We start from the raw sequence: 17,588 nt of genomic DNA on the forward strand, positions 1-17,588 counted from the left end.
TTTTCTCATGAGTACCCTGGAATCGTGGATGTTCATTATATTGATCAGAGTTCCTAAGTCTTTCAAAGTTGTTTGTTCTGATGGTGTTCTGAAGAAACCATGCCATTTTTAGCATTTGTCCGATATCATCTGCCTTTGCTTCTATTTCCATATATGCATTTTAAAAAATCTAATCAGTGGACTTATTAAAAATAATTTTATTTTTTACTCTGTCCTCTTTTAATTTATAATCTAGTTAGAGAGACAAGATTAATGCAAATGAGACAATTAATTAGTGAATACCAGACAGTATCTAAGTAGGCATTAGATTGAATAGTCTGAAGAATCCATTATTATATATCTCCATTTATGGGTATTTTCATTTCCTTTTTTTTTAATGTTCAGAATGCAAATCAAATAAAAGAACTTTGATCCTTAAAAAAACCAAATTAGAAACTCTGCATTATGCATTTCTCTTTATAATTAGCAACTAGCAATTTTAATTTTGTTAAAAATGATTATATTAAAAATGGAAATAGTGTAACCGTGGAAAATCATTCTTATAGTACATCTTTCTCAATTTTCTGTGCTTACAGGAAGCCCTATCTGTATACCACCATAGTGGTAGCTACTCAAATTGTAGCACACTCCTTAGTGGAAAAAATGATCTCTGATACCAGCCTTGCAAAACCAAAGCTGCAAATTCTGATTTTAGCCTTAAGTTTGCAAGAATATAGAACAACCCAGTGATAAAAATGTAGCCAAATTTTAAAAATTGGATTGACTAAATTGAACTTAAATACTTTTGTTTTTTTTTAACTTTTTTTTGCTAGCCACAGAATAATGAATTTTTAAAAAACAGATTATACAACTCCCCTTTCCCCCCCAAAATAACAAAATGACAAGTATAGTCCCTAAAAGCTAGTGAAGACAATGATGAAAGTTTTAGTAGTCTGGGAAGACTTCATGGAAGAAGTGGACTTGTCTAGCCTTCAAGAACCAGTATTTGAATAGGTAGAAAGAAAAAGAGAGAACTTTCCAGATAAAGAAAGAACAAGGGGATAAACATGGTAGCAGAAGGAAGTAGTTAGACATATATGGGGGACACTGAGGAAACTATCTTGGTTGGAGCAAATAATTTATGCAAGGAAATAGTAATAAATCAGGTGAGCTAGAATGGGCCCGATCACCAAGAAGCATCTCAGAAGGCCAGGCAGAATACTTTATGCTTGATATGGTAGACAGTTGAGAACCTCAATCGGTTTTTGAACAGAAGAGTGATTAGTCTGGTGCTGAATGTAGGATGGATTAGAGCAAAAATTCTTAACTTTTTTGGTATCGTGGACCCGTTTGGTGGTCTGGAGAAAGGTCTGGATAGACTCCCTCCTCAGAATAATGTTTTTAAATAATCCAAGGAAATGCTAATTTCAATTGGAAGTTAGTGAAAAAAAGATGTCATTCCCTACTCTGTACCCCAAGTTCATTAACCCCTTGAAATCTAACCACAGACCTCTTAGGGGTCCATGGTCTCCAAGTTAAGAACCCTCAGATTAGAAGGAGAGTCAGAGGTCAGAAAGGAGGCTGTTTAAGCAATCCAGGCCTAAGATAGTGAGGGCTTGAATGAGGGTGACATCCATGAAAATGGAAAAGAGGATTTGGATATGAAGCACGTTTTAAAGGATGAATCTGCAGAACTCTGTGATGAACTGACTGTAGAAAACAAGTTAGAAAAATAAGTTGAATTGACCCAAAGAAGATCTGATAAAAGAGAACAGGAAGGAATGTATGGTGTGAGAAGTACTCAGATCCTACTCTTGATTTAAAACATGGCAATGGCCCTAGAGCAGGTGATGGAGGACCACTGTTGGCATTTTACCTGTTACATGTTCTTAGCTCTGTCAAACACTCCAATCATTTATGGAATAATCTATTAGCACAATATTTTCTTAAAAAGAAATTATAATTCTTACCACACATCTTTAGTAATGAATGTTAATTTCTTTTCTCCATGCCTGAAGGTGCTCACAGGATCAGAGTGGGGCAATTTGCTGCTCTGGGAGGGGGGCCTCATCAAGGTAGAGCTTTGCCGACATGCACGGAAAACCTGCCACATTGGCCCCGTTAATCAGATAATGCTAGATGAAGGAGAAGTCATCACGGCCGGAGAAGATGGATGCATTAGGGTGAGTTTCTTTGTGGATTTGACTTTTTTTTTGAGCTCTTGCAATCCATCTCTTTTCTTAATGGTTGGAAATAAGAGCGGTTATAATTACTTCTAAGTGGTTGAATTTCTCTCAAAGACTGTTGGCATTGTGCTACAAGAGGTGACTCACTTTAATTCTTATGTTCCTTGTTCAGTTATTTTTCTAGTTGTGTCCAATTCTTCATGACCCCATTTAGGGTTTTCTTGGCAGAGATACAGGAGTGGTTTGCCACTTCCTTCTCCAGCTCATTTTATAGATGAGGAAACTGAGGCAAATAGTGACTTGCCCAGGGTCACACAGCTAGTAAGTATCTGAGGATGGATTTGAACTCATTAAGATGAGTCTTCCTGACTCTAGTCCCAGCACTCCATCCACTGTGTCATCTAGCTGCCCCATATAGCAAGAGATATAAATTGCCAGACGGAATTGATTATATGATATCACAGTACTGAAAATTTCCAAGACAATTCCTGGGGATTTTTATGGTTTGTTTTTTTTTTTGAGCCAATAGCCTTAGGACATTAAAGACTTCTGTCTAGACGTAATAAAGGCAGTAGACAAAAGCGTCATCAATAAAAATGACAGTAATAACTTTTATGTGCTAGGTACTGGGCTAAGTACTTTACAGATAAGGTTTCCTTTGGTCCTCATTTCAACCCTCCGAGGTAGACGCTGTTATTGTTCTCACTTTACAGGTGAAGAAACTGAGGCAGAGGCCAAGTAACTTGCCCAGAGTCACATTTCTAGTAATAAGTGTATGAGTCTGGGTTTGTTTCCCAAGGACTTCCCGATTCCAAGCCCAGTATTCTGTGCCCTCTGGCACCACCTAGCAGCCTGGGGCGAGAGGTGCATTTTCTAGGAGCAAAGGATAGTCATGGAACCTTCCTGCAATAGGCCATCCCTTCTGTTTGACATAGTACTAGAGATTCTGTCCAGAGCAAGAAAACACAAAAAAGTGAACTGAGGGAATAAAAGTAGGTAAAAAAGAAACAAAATGATCACTTTTGCAGATGATACGATGTCAGTGTGCTTAAAGAACCCCAAAGACTAACTAATTCAGCTAAAAGTAACTGAAACAATAACTTCAGCAAAACTCACCACGCATCTCTATATATCAAGAAAACTCAGGAGAGAGAGAGAGAGAGAGAGAGAGAGAGAGAGAGAGAGAGAGAGCAAGAGAAATTCCAGCTAAAGTAACCAAAGAATATGTAAAATACCTGGGAGTTTATTTGCCAAGATACACACAGAAACTATAGACATAGGGCTACAAACCATTGTTTGTAGAAATAAAGACAGACCTAAATAATTGGAGAAACATGAATAGCACACAAATAGGCCTAGCTAATATGAGAAGAATGGCAATATTACTTATTTAATGAATTACTTTACAGAACTATACAAATAATAACAAAATTCATGTCGAGGCACCAAAAGTGAATAATCTCAAGGGAAATAATGAAAAAAAAAGCAGGAACCTAGCAATATGAGATCTCAAGCTGTATTACAAAGCAGTAATTCTCAAAACAATTGGGTACTGATTAAAAAATAGGAGGTTTGATCATTGGGATAAATTAGGCATACACCATATAGAAGAAACTCTATCTAGTAGCCTGGGATTTGATAAACACAAAAACAGCAGGTACTGAGAGAAGGACTCACAATTTGATTAAAATCAGGGAAAAATGGACAACAGTATGAATGAAATTAAGTTTAAACCAGTACCTTATACTTCATGCCAAGAGAAGCTCCAAATGGATGTGTGACCTAGATAAAAAGGTCACATTATAAACAAGTTAGAGAAACAAGAAAAAAAACCCTATAGAAGAAAAGGTCATGACCAATCACAGGATAGAGAGGATCACAAAAAATAAAATGGATAATTTTGTTCTGATTACATAAACTTAAGTTTTTGCATAAGCAAATGCAATAAAGCTAAGATTAGAAGAAAAACAATTAAATGGGAATAAATCTTTGCAGCAAGTTTCTATGATAAAGGTCTTATTTCCAAGATATATAAGGAAAAGTTTCAAACTTACAAGAATAAGAGCCACTACTCAACTAATAAATGGTTTATTATAATACATAATTATTATAATTATGTAATAATTATTATATGAAGAGATAGTTCTCAAGGAGGCCAAGGCAACCACTTACCACAGTCCTAAGCCAACTTCTCTGGGATCCATGGTCATCATCTGGGAAATGGCTAAACACATTGTGTGGTATAGCAATACAATAGAATTGTATCCTGTCACAAGAAATGAGGAAAATGATTTCCAAGAGTCATGCAAGAATGTATGAGCTGATGTAGAGACAGAAAGGAACAAAACCAGAGGAACAACTTATACTATGACATAAATGTTTTAATAACGAGCAATTATAAAGATTTGTACGAACTGATGACGAATGACGTACAAAGGACGAGGAGAACAATTTATAGAGTTTTTAAAGCGACAACAGCCTAAAAACAAGCAATTTTGAAAGCTGTAAAAATTCTGATCAACTTTAGTCATCAGGATTGTAATGATTCCAGAAGAGCAAAACCTTGTGAATTCCTAATTCCAGAGACTGACAATAAAGTATGCTGTCCCTCTCCTAAAAGAGAGATGACGAACTTGTGGTGCACAATGAGATGTACGGCCAAGGGAAAAAATGTTTCACTTGACCATGCATATTTGTTACAAAATTTTATTTTGCTTCTTTTTTTTCCCCCCAATGGGGTGGGAATAGGAAAGAAAGAAAATGAAATTCTGTTCAATTAAGAAAATAGAATGTGATTGAAAAAGAAGTTAATCAAAGATTGTAGCTATCAGGGAAAAGAGATTGACCAGAGACTTGAATTACAGTAGGGTTTTAACAAGAGACAGCGTCTATTAGAGGCTTTCTCCCTGATATACCCTGGAGAGCCAAAAGGGCAGATCAAAGAAACTGTAGAGAGAAACATAGGTCAATACTTGGTGCAACGTATTTTCAAAATTGTGAACTGCAAGGGTTCTCTTTCAACCTGAATTTTGGAGTGCAGGTTCACTGAAATAAAAACAAAACAATCATAAAAAAAGTCCAAACAGTTTATACTTTTCTCTGCTTTACAACTAATTTTAAAAAAGTGGGGATTGGAGGGGCGGAGCCAAGATGGCGAAGTAGAAAGACGTACATACACATAGCTCCGAACCCACAAACCACAGAACGGCAGAGGGGACTAACCCAGGGCGAATTCTGCACCCAGAGACCATGGAATATTGGAGTGAGGGAGATTTCTGTTCTGGAGAGACCTGCAAACCTCTTGCGGGGGGACCTTCGCACCGGGGACTGGGCGCCGGGGTGGGAAGAAGAGAGCAGCCCTACCGTGGCAGCGACGCTGTGAGAAAAAGATCCAAGAGGGCTACAGGACGGAATCTCCAGCGGCCACGCGGGTCCCCCACCCACAGAGGGACCTGCAAACCTCTCGCAAAAGGTCCGTCGCGCTGCAGACACGGTGCCCAGCCCGGACCTGCGGCAGCGACGGCGGCCGCGGCTCCAAGAGACACAGTTCTGAGAGGGATCTGGAGGCGGGATCTTCAGCAGCTGCACGGGCCCCCCACCAACAGGTGACTGACGGGGGTAGGTGAGAGAGTCTCTTTGGCAAGTTGAGAGGGGAGTGAGGTGCCCCCATGGCTCGGGCCCCCCCGGGAGGTGGGGGCTGAGAGGCGGCTGTGGACGGGGGCTCCCAAAGCGAGCGGGAGCCTGGATCCATTGTGGAAGGTCTGTGCATAAACCTCCTGAGGGAATTGAGCCAGAGAGGCGGCCCTGCCCCTGACCTCAGCACCTGAACTCAATTCTCACACTGAATAGCAGCCCTGCCCCCGCCAAAAATCCTAAGGCAGGAAGCAGCATTTGAATCTCAGTCCCCAAACGCTGGCTGGGAGGACCAGGAGGTGAGGTGGGTGTGAGGAGAACATTCAGAGGTCAGGCCACTAGGTGGAGAAAATGCCAAGAAAAGGGAAAAGAAATAAAACTATTGAAGGGTACTTTATCGGAGAAAAAAAACTTCCTCCCTTCCTTTCTGATGGGGAGGAACAATGCTTGCCATCAGGCAAAGACACAGAAATCTAGGATTCTGTGTCCCAGCCCACCCAATGGGCTCGGGCCATGGAAGAGCTCAAGAGGAATTTTGAAAATCAAGTTAGAGAGGTGGAGGAAAGACTGGGAAGGGAAATGAGAGGGATGAGGGAGAAGCATGAAAAACAGATCAGCTCCCTGCTAAAGGAGAACCAAAAAAATCTTGAAGAAATTGGCACCTTGAGAACTAGCCTAACTCAGCTGGCAAGGGAGGTGCAAGGGGCCAATGAGGAGAAGAATGCTTTCAAAAGCAGAATTAACCAAATGGAAAAGGAGATTCAAAAGCTTACTGAAGAAAATAGATCTCTCAAATCTGGAATGGTACAGATGGATGCTTTGGACTTTTCGAGAAAGACAGATATCTCAGAACATACCGCGCAGATTCGAAAAATGGAAGATAATGTGAAATATCTTATTGGAAAAACAACTGACCTGGAAAATAGAATCAGGAGAGACAATGTAAAAATTCTGGGACTACCTGAAAACCATGATCAAAAGAAGAGCCTAGACATCATCCTCCACGAAATTATCAAGGAAAACTGCCCTGAGATTCTAGAACCAGAAAGCAAAATAAATATTCAAGGAATCCGCAGAACACCGCATGAAAGAGATCCAAAAAGAGAAACTCCTAGGAGCATTGTGGCCAAATTCCAGAATTCCCAGGTGAAAGAGAAAATATTGCAAGCAGCTAGAAAGAAACAATTCAAGTATTGTGGAAATACAATCAGGATAGTACAAGATCTGGCACCTTCTACATTGAGGGATAGAAGGGAATGGAATAGGATATTCCAGAAGTCAAAGGAACTAGGACTGAAGCCAAGAATCACCTACCCAGCAAAACTGAGTATAATACTTCAGGAGAAAAAATGGTCTTTCAATGAAATAGAAGACTTTCAAATTTTCCTGATGAAAAGACCAGAGCTGGAAAAAAAATTTGACTTTCTAACACAAGAATGAAGAGAACCATGAAAAGGCGAACAGCAAAGAGAAATCGTAAAGGACTTACTAAAGTTGAACTGTTTACATTCCTACATGGAAAGACAATATTTATAACTCTTGAAACATTTCAGTATCTGAGCACTGGGTGGGAGTACACACACACACACACATGCACACATGCACACATACATAGAGACAGAGTGCACAGAGTGAATTGAAGAGGATGGGATCATATACTAAAAAAAAAAAAATGAAATCAAGCAGTGAGAGAGAAATATTGGGAGGAGAAAGGGAGAAGTTATATGGGGCAAATTATCTCTCATAAAAGAGGCAAGCAAAAGACTTATTAGTGGTGGGATAAAGAGGGGAGGCAAGAGAAAAACATGAGATCTACTCTCATCACATTCCACTAAAGGAAAGAATATAATGCACACTCATTCTGATAGGAAAACCTATCTCATAATACAGGAGAGTGGGGGACAGGGGCACAAGCAGGATGGGGGGGAGGATAGAGGGGAGGGCATGGGGAGGAGAATGCAATATGAGGTCGACACTCATGGGGAGGGAAAGGACCATAAGAAAATAGAAGTAATGGGGGACAGGACAGGATGGAGGGAAATATAGTTAGTCCTATACAACACAACTAGTATGGAAATCATTTGCAAAACTAAACAGATATGGCCTATATTGAACTGCCTGTCTTCCAAGGGGAAGGGGTAGAGAGGGAGGGAGCTAAAGAAGTTGGAACCCAAAGTGTTAGGACCAAATGTAATGTTCTTACCACTGGGTAACAAGAAATACAGGTTAAGGGGTCAAGAAAGCTATCCGGCCCTACAGGACAAAAGAGAAGACGGAGACAAGGGCAGGGAGGGAGGATAGAGGAGAGAGCAGATAGGTCACAGGGGCAATTAGAAAACTTGGGTCTGGGGGGGAGGGGGAAAAAAGGGGAGAAAATTTGTAACCCAAAATTGTGTGAAAATAAATGTTAAAAGTTTAATAAAAAAAAAAAGTGGGGATTGTCTTTTCATATGTTAATACATGGAAATTATTAATAGATTAAAATACCCCCTTTTCTCCTACTTTTAATTCTGCAAAGAATTATGTTTATAGAAATTTTCCTATGTTGATATATAGAAATTATTAATAGATTAAAATACCTCCTTTTCTCCTAGTTTTAATTCTGCAAAAAATTAAGTTTATAGAAATTTTTCTATGTTAATATATAGAAATTACTTATAAATTAAAATACGCCGTTTTTCTCCTACTTTTAATTTTGCAAAGATATGGGACTTTGAGACAATCGATACCGCCGATGCTATCGATGAGTCTGAAATGATAGAGATGGAGCCAATTAATGAAATGCAAGTAGGCAAGAATGTCAAGCTCTACTCAATGGTGAAAATATTTAAGCCTGGGAATTCTATCTGGTACGCTCAGGTAAGAACGATTCTCCTCCCTAGACTTTTGCATGTATTAGATGTTTGTATTAAGTAGGTAAACTTGTTTGTGGCATCATTATTTGTCAAAAATTCCTTTGCCATGTTTGCTACATTGAAAGATTTCATTTACCCTGAGGTTGGGAATCTCACTGGACATTTTTTTTCTTGATTGATCAGGGTCAGCACCAAGAGTCCATTCAGCTGCTGATTAGCTCAGATTGTCCTAATAATAATAACTAGTGCTTATATGGCACTTTAAGGATGTCAAGCATTTTCAAAATATTATCTCATTTGATCCTCACAATGATTCTTTGAGGCAGGTGCTATTATTATTCCTATTCTACAGATGAGGGAAAATGAGTCAGTCAGAGGTTCAGTAACTTATTCAAGGCCACACCGTAGTGTCTGAAGTTGGATTTCAGCTGAAGTCTTCCTAATTCCACTGCAGCATCTAGCTGCCTATAATAGGGATTTTCTTTAAGCACAGAATGAATTCCAACACCTATTGGAAAAACACTTGCCAGCCTGGCAGCTAGGAAGACTATAGAAGATGAACTGCATAACAAAGTGCCCTAACCGCAGACTGGCTTTAGGGTAGATAGCTTTTTGAGGCTCTAATAAATGCTTTGGGGATTTAAAGGCAAGACTAACTGTCATTCTCTACATTAGAAATCTAAATGAGACCATATTCACTAACTTTGTGAAACTGAATTGAATTAGTTGAAGGTAACCTTAAAATAATCATGGCAGCATACTGTAATTCTCTGCTTATGGATATTCACTGTGACTATGGAGTTGCTTTTGGATACTTTACCAGTGGGTTCCCAGAGTTCTGTTTATTATTGAATTACATTTTCCATCACAGCAAACTGGTTAGTCCAGCAGAACGACTTCATTCCATTCCATTGGCTAGAGGTATTACCTAGACTGTTTTGTTTCCTGTGCAGTTAATAATCTTCAGTTCTCATTTGCATTTGGAGAGTTTAATGGAAGGTGCTTTGATCAAAGCTTCAAACAAATTGTAAACAGCTAGCTGGTTATACAAGCATTCAGGGATATATTATTATTATCATTTATAGAGTATGGTAGAAATATTTTTTTACCTTAAAGCTCTTTGCATTAACTAAAGTCATTAAAATCTTCTTTTGAGAAGGGTTAATTAAAAAGTCAAATTGTTAGAAATATCTGAAAATATTTTGCTTTATTTATTTAGGATGCAAATGGCGCTATATGGAAGCTGGATCTTAGTTTTTCAAACATAGTAAGTTTCCTTCCTTTGATTTTTTTTCTTCTTATAACTAACTGCTCAGATTGTGATTTTTTTAAAAAGAAAAATTGTTGTTTGTTTTTGTGAGATATTAGAGGGCATTTCTTTACATGCTAGTAATAGTGTTTCTGGAACCCACCCAGAATTTCCTCATGTATCAAAAATGTGTTGCACATGAGATTCTGTGAAGTCCCACCCAATTTAAACTTTAATAACAACCTTTCATTTTAGTTAGTGATTTACAGTGTTTGCATATTTCATATCTTCAGATGATATAGATATACTTTTATGGAATACATCATTTAAAGAAATGACCCTTCATTTCTTTATTTTTGATTATTTTCAGTCCTCAACTTTTTAAATTTTATGTTTATAGGTGAAAAAATGACAATTTTCCATCGGAGAAAAATGCCTTATATTCTGACATTTGTCTTTTATTCTTTTTTTCCTGGAAGTTTTTGGAAAAGTAATATCTAAATTCTTAAATATTGAGATAATGGCAGGAACCCCATGATTTTATTGAGCAGGAGGCAATTTTAGCAGAAAATTGGGAGAGCTAATTGTTTTAAAATTACAGATGTTTTGTAAAATCACCTATCTAAAATCTGAAAGAAATTTCAGAGGATATCTAGTCCAACTCCACTGCCTGCTCATTTTACAGATGAGGAAACTGAGACACACAGAGAAGTTAAATGGCTTAGAGGTCTTGATTCCTCGAATTCCAGAGTCAGTACTAAACTGACTTTTTATACGTAGTAGTACTTCTGTGTGTTCAAACTGGCCTTTAACTCCTTATTAACCTAGTTTTCAGTTCTAGAAGGGATTATTTCTGTTCTGTTCTTTAGACCCAAGATCCAAAACGCCTGTTTTCTTTCCACACTGGACCTATCACCGCCCTGGTTGTCTCTCCCTTCACCTATCTTATGGCCACTACGTCCCATGACTGTATGTATGCCTATTCTTTCCTATCAAAGTTGTTTTAAAAAATCTGATTATTTTTCTGAAAAAAAACCTCTATAGTTTATAGTTAGTCAAAAAATGTTCATGAGCTAGTCACTGATTGTATTGCCTTTAGTGGAGGTAAAGAAAATGGTTGGGATTGCTTGCAAGACAGAATTCAACAACTTTATTTTTTAAAACGAGTTAAACTCAGTCAACACATAGTCATTTGTGGCCGGCACTGAGTCAGGTATTTGGGATGCAAAGACCAAAATAAAAAGGCCCCTGTCCTCTAGGACATTATTTCCCAAACGCAAGGAGAATTAATATGTACACATTCAAATATATACCAAATACGTTCAAGGGGTTTTCAGAGACAAGGCACTAGCAGCTATGGGGTAAGGAAAGGATTCATGGGAGAGGTGACTTGGAAAGAAGACAGAGGCTACACTGCCCAGAAATCTGGTCAGATTTGCATATTAGTACAAGGAGTTTTATCACAATGGTTCATTGCAAGCAACTCATATGTCTTATGCGAAAATTGGCTCCATGCCGACCAATCAGTTGTTCCTATGTTCCTTTGATTGTTTACAGACACTTGGGGAGAGTGGGACAACTTTTTTTCTAAATTCAGGGAAGTGTACCTGTTCATTCTCCCTCTCCCAACTTGTAATGTCCCTAATCTTTCATCCAATTAGAAATCAGATTACCTAATGTTGTACTGTTTCCTTTTAATTAACTGGTTTTATTCGGCTGTTTTTAAATGTCTATAAGTCTTTCTCCTCCAGTATTTGGGGTCCAGCCCTAAGCTGGGGAAGACTTCTAGTCCCAGTTGGTTGGGTAATTGGCATGCATTGCTAAACAAATCGATATGTTCGAATGATAAGATCTTTGTTTCCTCAGACATTTTACCTTTTACTCACCCCAAAAGCTGAGGTGGGCTGGGGTCAGGCTATTAGCAATAGGTACAGACGTCCCAAACACAAAATACAAGAGTGCACAAGGAAGGAGAGAGCACCAAGTATCAGGTGTTCCAGGAAAGCCTTTCCATGACCTGGGAGCATTGAAAGAAGCAGTTATGAGGAGGGAGAGCATTTCTGGCAAGGGGGTACAAAGATTTAGGGGGATTGTGTGGAATAATCTTGGAGAAGTAGTCTGGAGTCAGACAGAAACCAATCAGTCTGTCAGCAAGCATTTATAATCCCTGTACAATGGGGAAGCTTTCTTGAAGAAAAAAGTCTGTTTAACAATTCACTTTGTAGATAAGGAGAGTAAGGCCCACAGAGATGAAATGACTTTACTCATGGTAATCTAATAAGCTAGAGAGTTGTTGTGTCTGACTCTTGTTGACCTTATTTGGGGTTTTCTTGGTAAAGATACTGGAATTTTGCCATTTTCTTTTCCAGCTCCTTTACAGATGAGGAATTGATGCAAGCAGGGTGAAATGACTTGCCCAGGGTCACACAGCTAGCAAGTGTCTGAGGTTGAATTTGAACCCATGAAAATGAGTCTTCTTGACTCCAGGCCCGGGAGGCACTGTGCTACTTAGCTGTCTAATGACTAGTAGTAGACCCAGGAGTGGTACCCATGGCTCCTGACTTGCCAGGGCTCTTTCTATGAAATGAGATCATGTTTGTAAAGTGTTTAGCACAGTTCCCAGCACAGCAGACACTTAGTAAATGTATATACCCTTCTCCTACCACCATATGCAATAATCTGTGATTCTTCATTAGCCATTCTTATACGAAGTTTTCCAAAGGCAAAGATTGCAAATTAAGAAAGCTAAGAAAGGGCTTTGAATTTTCATTTCAGGTAGTTTATTCATGAAATCTGTATTATTTAGATAAAATCATAATTAATAAAAATTAGTAGATGTAAGATAACTCACTTTCTCTCTCTCTCTCTCTCTCTCTTTCTCTCTCTCTCTCTCTCTCTCTCTCCCTCTCTCTCGTAGGCTCAGTACGCATCTTTGACTTTGCTTCTAAAATTTTTTTGGCCCAGATGGATTTCAAAGAAGGAGGAACAGCCCTTGTCTGGGCCCCCCGAGCGGTAAACCTTCTTGTTAAATGGACCCAAGCAGGATCCCCTAATAAACACTACATTAGTATTATTCCATTGCAGCCCAGGTATATCCTGACAGTTTTTAAGAAGTTTATTTCATTGAGGCTTTGTAAAGATTCACCTGCTGTGAAGGTAATTGAAGTCATCTCCAGGCCTCACTGTGGGGTGGTTTCTGATCATCCTTTTGTGGAAATGTTAGTGCTAGTGAAATTCCTGCGTGAGACTATTTTCAAGCAAGGCATTTTTGGGAAAGAAAGTAGAACCTTGTTTACCCATCTTTCATCCACTTGAATCTTTGCTTGATGATGGTTTGTTTTAGGGTAAAATGGGGCAACCAGATACAAGCTAACCAGAACAGAGACAAAAGAAGAGACTTATGGTGGGACCAGGACAATAAGTAGGTTCTAGGGTTGAACAGTGATAACATCAGAATGGGCCAGAAACTGAAGCTTCAGACTGCCAGGATGTTCATATAGTTTGATGATTCTAGCATGATCCCAAGTGCTCCACACATACAAATAGCAACTTATAATTTATTGTTCATATAGGGCATGAATGAAATCATTTGGTAAACTGGTTTTGGAATATTCTATAGCACCAGAGAAATATAAACCTATTTTAAGCCATATAACTCAGGTATGGCAATAATTTTATATATACACACATGTGTGTATATATATACATATGTGTGTGCATATACATACACACACACACATACATGTATATAATCTTACAATAACCTTGACAGATAGGCCAAAAAAATCATCATTATTCCCATTTTACAGAAGTGTTATTCAGCTGGGTTTTTTTTAGTCATATCTGACTTTTCATGACCCCACGTAGGATTTTCTTGGCAAAGATACTGGCGTGGTTTGCCATTACTTTCTCTAGCTCATTTTACAAGATGAAAAAACTGAGGCAAATAGGGTGAAGTGACTTGCCCAAGGTCACACAACTAGTGTCTGAGGCCAGATTTGAAGTCAGGAAGGTGAGTCTTTCTGACTCCAGGCCTGGCATATTGTCTACTGTGCCACCTAGCTGTCCCCTTACAGAGTTGAGAGCTAAGGTATGTCACAAGGTCAGATTGCTCAACTTTGAAATATAACAAAAAGACAGTGTGGTAGAGTAGATAAAGAGGGGTTTCAGTGTCAGATAGTCTTAGGTTTAAGTCTAATCTCTGGTATGTGTGTGTAGGTATATGTATATGTGCACATATACACATACAAATGCAGACAGATATACCTATGTATATAGATATAGATTTATACGCACACACACACACACACACACACAGAGCTAAGTGGGCAGGGGGTAGAATACTGGACCTGGATTCAAGAAGACTCATTTTTCTGAGTTCAAATGTGGCCTGTAACACTAACTAGCTGTGTGAACTTGGCCAAGTCATTTAAGCCTGTTTGCTTTAGCTTCTCATCTATAAAGTGAGCTGGAAAAGGGAATGACAAACCACGCCAGTATCTTTGGCAGGAAAACCCCAAATGGGGGTCAGATGTGACTGAAAAATAACTGAATGACAGTAATCACCACATATACATATATATAACACACACACAGATACTATGCTACATATACTGCACACGTGTAGTATGCATGTATATGTGTATGCACAAACATGTGTATATGTAGATAAGTAGATACACAAGTGCATGTATATGTGTGTGTATATACATATGTGCACACACATATTCTGTGACCTTGGGCAAATCACTTGATCTCTCAGTGCCCTGGGCTAGAATTCAAATAGAAATCGAGGCCACTCATCTGTCATGCTGACTTAGTGAGAACGCTTCCAGACATATCTGTTTCTTTTTTTGAGAACTCTCATAGCTACCTAGACTTGGTACCAAGTTACATTTTTTATCATACTTTAAGATTTACAAGATATTTTCCTTCGAATAGCCCTGTAAGGTAGATATTGCAAACATTATTCCCATTTTATAGATGAGGAAACTAAAACTTACAGAGTGCCTAATGGTCACGCAGCTGATGGGGACTTGAGCCCAAATCTCTCTGGCTCTCGGGCCAGCTCTCTATTTCTTACACTAGACTGCCTCTTGGGGTGACCAGTCTGACCCTTGACATACTTTAGCTTTCTGAAAACCTTGTCAAAAAGTAAGGATTCAGATATTGTCACAGACTGCCCAGAATCTAGTAAGGAGCTGGAATGTGGCCTGGTGGTGGGTATGAGTTGCCAGAAGAGGAAGTAAAAGGTATCTAGATCTAGACGAGAGACTCCCCAGTATATGTGAAAAATCATTCAACAAAGTCTAGGGGAGGGGTTGGAGGAGACCCCTTTGTCATGACACTTCTGCATTCTGCTTGTTCCTAAGGTGAGCTACCGAGGAGGGGTCATTGTGGCAGGGTTTGAGAATGGGGTCATTCGCCTCCTGGAGCTTTTTGATCCCAGCGGGCTTATTATCTTTGCCGGGAGGAGGAAGGTGAAAGCCGCCCAGCTCCGACTGAAACAGGCTCTCAAGCCTCATACAGAAGCTGTGACAACGATAGCATACGAACAAAATGGAGAGGTCCTCGCCACAGGGGTGAGCCAAATGGTGTGATGTTTCTAATGGAAAGTCCATAGCTACTCTGCCGGTATTTGCCAATCTCATTGTATATAATCTTGTCTAAAATAAAAGTGATCATAATTGTGATGCTGGTGGTGATCATGATGATGACGATGATGACGATGATACTGACATTGACAGCTAGCACTTATATATTATATGATATGTAATATAAGAGGCACTGCGCTCAATGCTTTACTAATGTTAGCTCATTTGATTTGCAGAACAACCCTGAGAGGGAGGTGATATTATCCCCATTTTACAATTAAGGAAACTGAGGCAAACAACATTTAAGTGACTTACTCAACATTATACATATGCTGACTCATCTGATCCCCTTAACCACCTGGGAGGGGAAAAAGGTGCTATTATTATCCACAGGGAATTACATTTTGCAGATGAGGAAACTGAAGCATAGAGAGGCCCAGGGTCACACAGCTAGGCAGGATTGAAACTCAGGTCTTCCTGACTCTACGTCTTGTACTCCATCCCACAGCCCATTGTTGTCTTAGAGTGAACTGAAACTAACAGGTGAAATCTATACTTCCTTTCAATTTAGATTTCCCTCTAAAGATTAAACTGACTTTTGCTCCTTGGATTCTAATATATTCTTTCATTTAGAACGAATAGAATTTTTTTTAGCTGAGAATCACACAAGAGGCTGTTGACACAATGTCAATGCTTTCCTGGAGCATAGTTTATTAAGAACTGCAATTATGTGAATGTCTTATGTAAATTCTTTAGGCAACAATTAAGAAAGGATGTCATAGAATCTTAGAGTCATCTAGTTGAACCTTCTGTGGAATGCAAGAATTCCCTCTCCCTTATCTCAGATCTCTTAAAGATCTCCCAAATCTCTTAGAATTCTGATCACCCAGCCTTTTCTTTAGCTCTTTCAGCGACAGGAAACTCATTCCTTCAGAAGCCAGTCCATTCCATTTTTGAATGGCTCTGTTAAGAAGTCTTTCCTTGATTGAAAACCAAATCTCTTTCCTACGACTCTTATTGGTTGGTCTTAGTTCTCCCCTGTGGAGTCCAGTAATTTTTGTGAAACCAATGGAGCAATGAAAGCATATCAAAAGTGGATAAAGGCGTTCATGAGCGTTGTTCACCATGAAATAGATTTAAACTAACAGCTCTGTATTTTTGTTGGTTTCCTTTCACAGAGTAAAGACAAAACTGTTTTCTTCTTTGTTGTGGGCAAACAGTATGAGCCAATTGGTTATATTAATGTTCCTGGGCCTGTTACACAGTTAGTGTGGACTCCAAAATCTTATGTAAGTAATGAGTATTTTTCTTCTTCCCCAAATCCCATTTAAATAGAGGGAAGGGTAGGTGAGTCTAGGGAATAAAAGACTTACTTACTTACTTTTGAGTTAGTATATAAACCTCTTTAAACTCTTGAGAAAAATATTGTAGAAGTTTATCTCAGAGACCTCTGTCATTCCTTCATTCATTTTTTTTCATTCATTCAATATTTATTGAAAATGCTCACTTTGTGAATTTTGTAGAAATAATAAAATTGCCATTGGGTTGGTTGTTGCTGATTGATGTCTTTTCAGTCACCTTTTTTTTTGTGTGTGTGAAATTATATTTTCTGTATTCTTTTCCATTTTTGTGGAATCTTCCACACTTTGGGATAGCTTGAAAAGAGGTCCTTGCATGTCTTTAACATTGTACCCCTTCAAAATAGATTCCTTCTATATTTATTTGGTTAGGTCCACACCCTCTTCCTAGCTTCTTCATCTTCTTTTAAAAAAAATTAATAGTATTTTATGTTTTTCCCAATTATATCTCAAGACAATTTTTTAACATTCATTTTTACAAGATTTTGAGTTCCAAATTTTTCTCCCTCCCTCCCCTCTTCGGAAAATGGCAGGCAATCTGATGCAGGCTATGCATGTGTTGTTATGTAAAACATATTCCTGTATTAGTCACAATTGTGAAAGAAGAAACAGATAAAAAGAAAAAAAAGCCACAAAAAAGAATAAAGTAAGTGAGAAAAGTATGCTTCGATGTACATTCAGAGGCCATCGGTTCTTTATCTGAGTCCTTTGTACTTTCCTTGGATCTTTGGGCT

At 38.7% G+C, this 17,588-nt stretch overlaps 1 protein-coding gene across 1 annotated transcript in view; it reads left to right on the forward strand.

Moving 5' to 3' along the window:
* Positions 1 to 17,588, forward strand: part of CFAP44 (cilia and flagella associated protein 44) — a 138,871-nt gene that overhangs the window by 46,523 nt on the left and 74,760 nt on the right. Inside the window, exons 8-14 of the mRNA XM_072613986.1 lie at positions 1,998 to 2,162; positions 8,502 to 8,657; positions 9,873 to 9,920; positions 10,772 to 10,871; positions 12,820 to 12,914; positions 15,275 to 15,484; positions 16,675 to 16,785. Coding sequence (XP_072470087.1) covers positions 1,998 to 2,162; positions 8,502 to 8,657; positions 9,873 to 9,920; positions 10,772 to 10,871; positions 12,820 to 12,914; positions 15,275 to 15,484; positions 16,675 to 16,785 — 885 coding nt within the window. The remainder of the gene's footprint in view (positions 1 to 1,997; positions 2,163 to 8,501; positions 8,658 to 9,872; positions 9,921 to 10,771; positions 10,872 to 12,819; positions 12,915 to 15,274; positions 15,485 to 16,674; positions 16,786 to 17,588) is intronic.

Source organism: Notamacropus eugenii, chromosome 5 (genome assembly GCF_028372415.1).
Source record: "Notamacropus eugenii isolate mMacEug1 chromosome 5, mMacEug1.pri_v2, whole genome shotgun sequence".
Taxonomy (NCBI): domain Eukaryota; kingdom Metazoa; phylum Chordata; class Mammalia; order Diprotodontia; family Macropodidae; genus Notamacropus; species Notamacropus eugenii.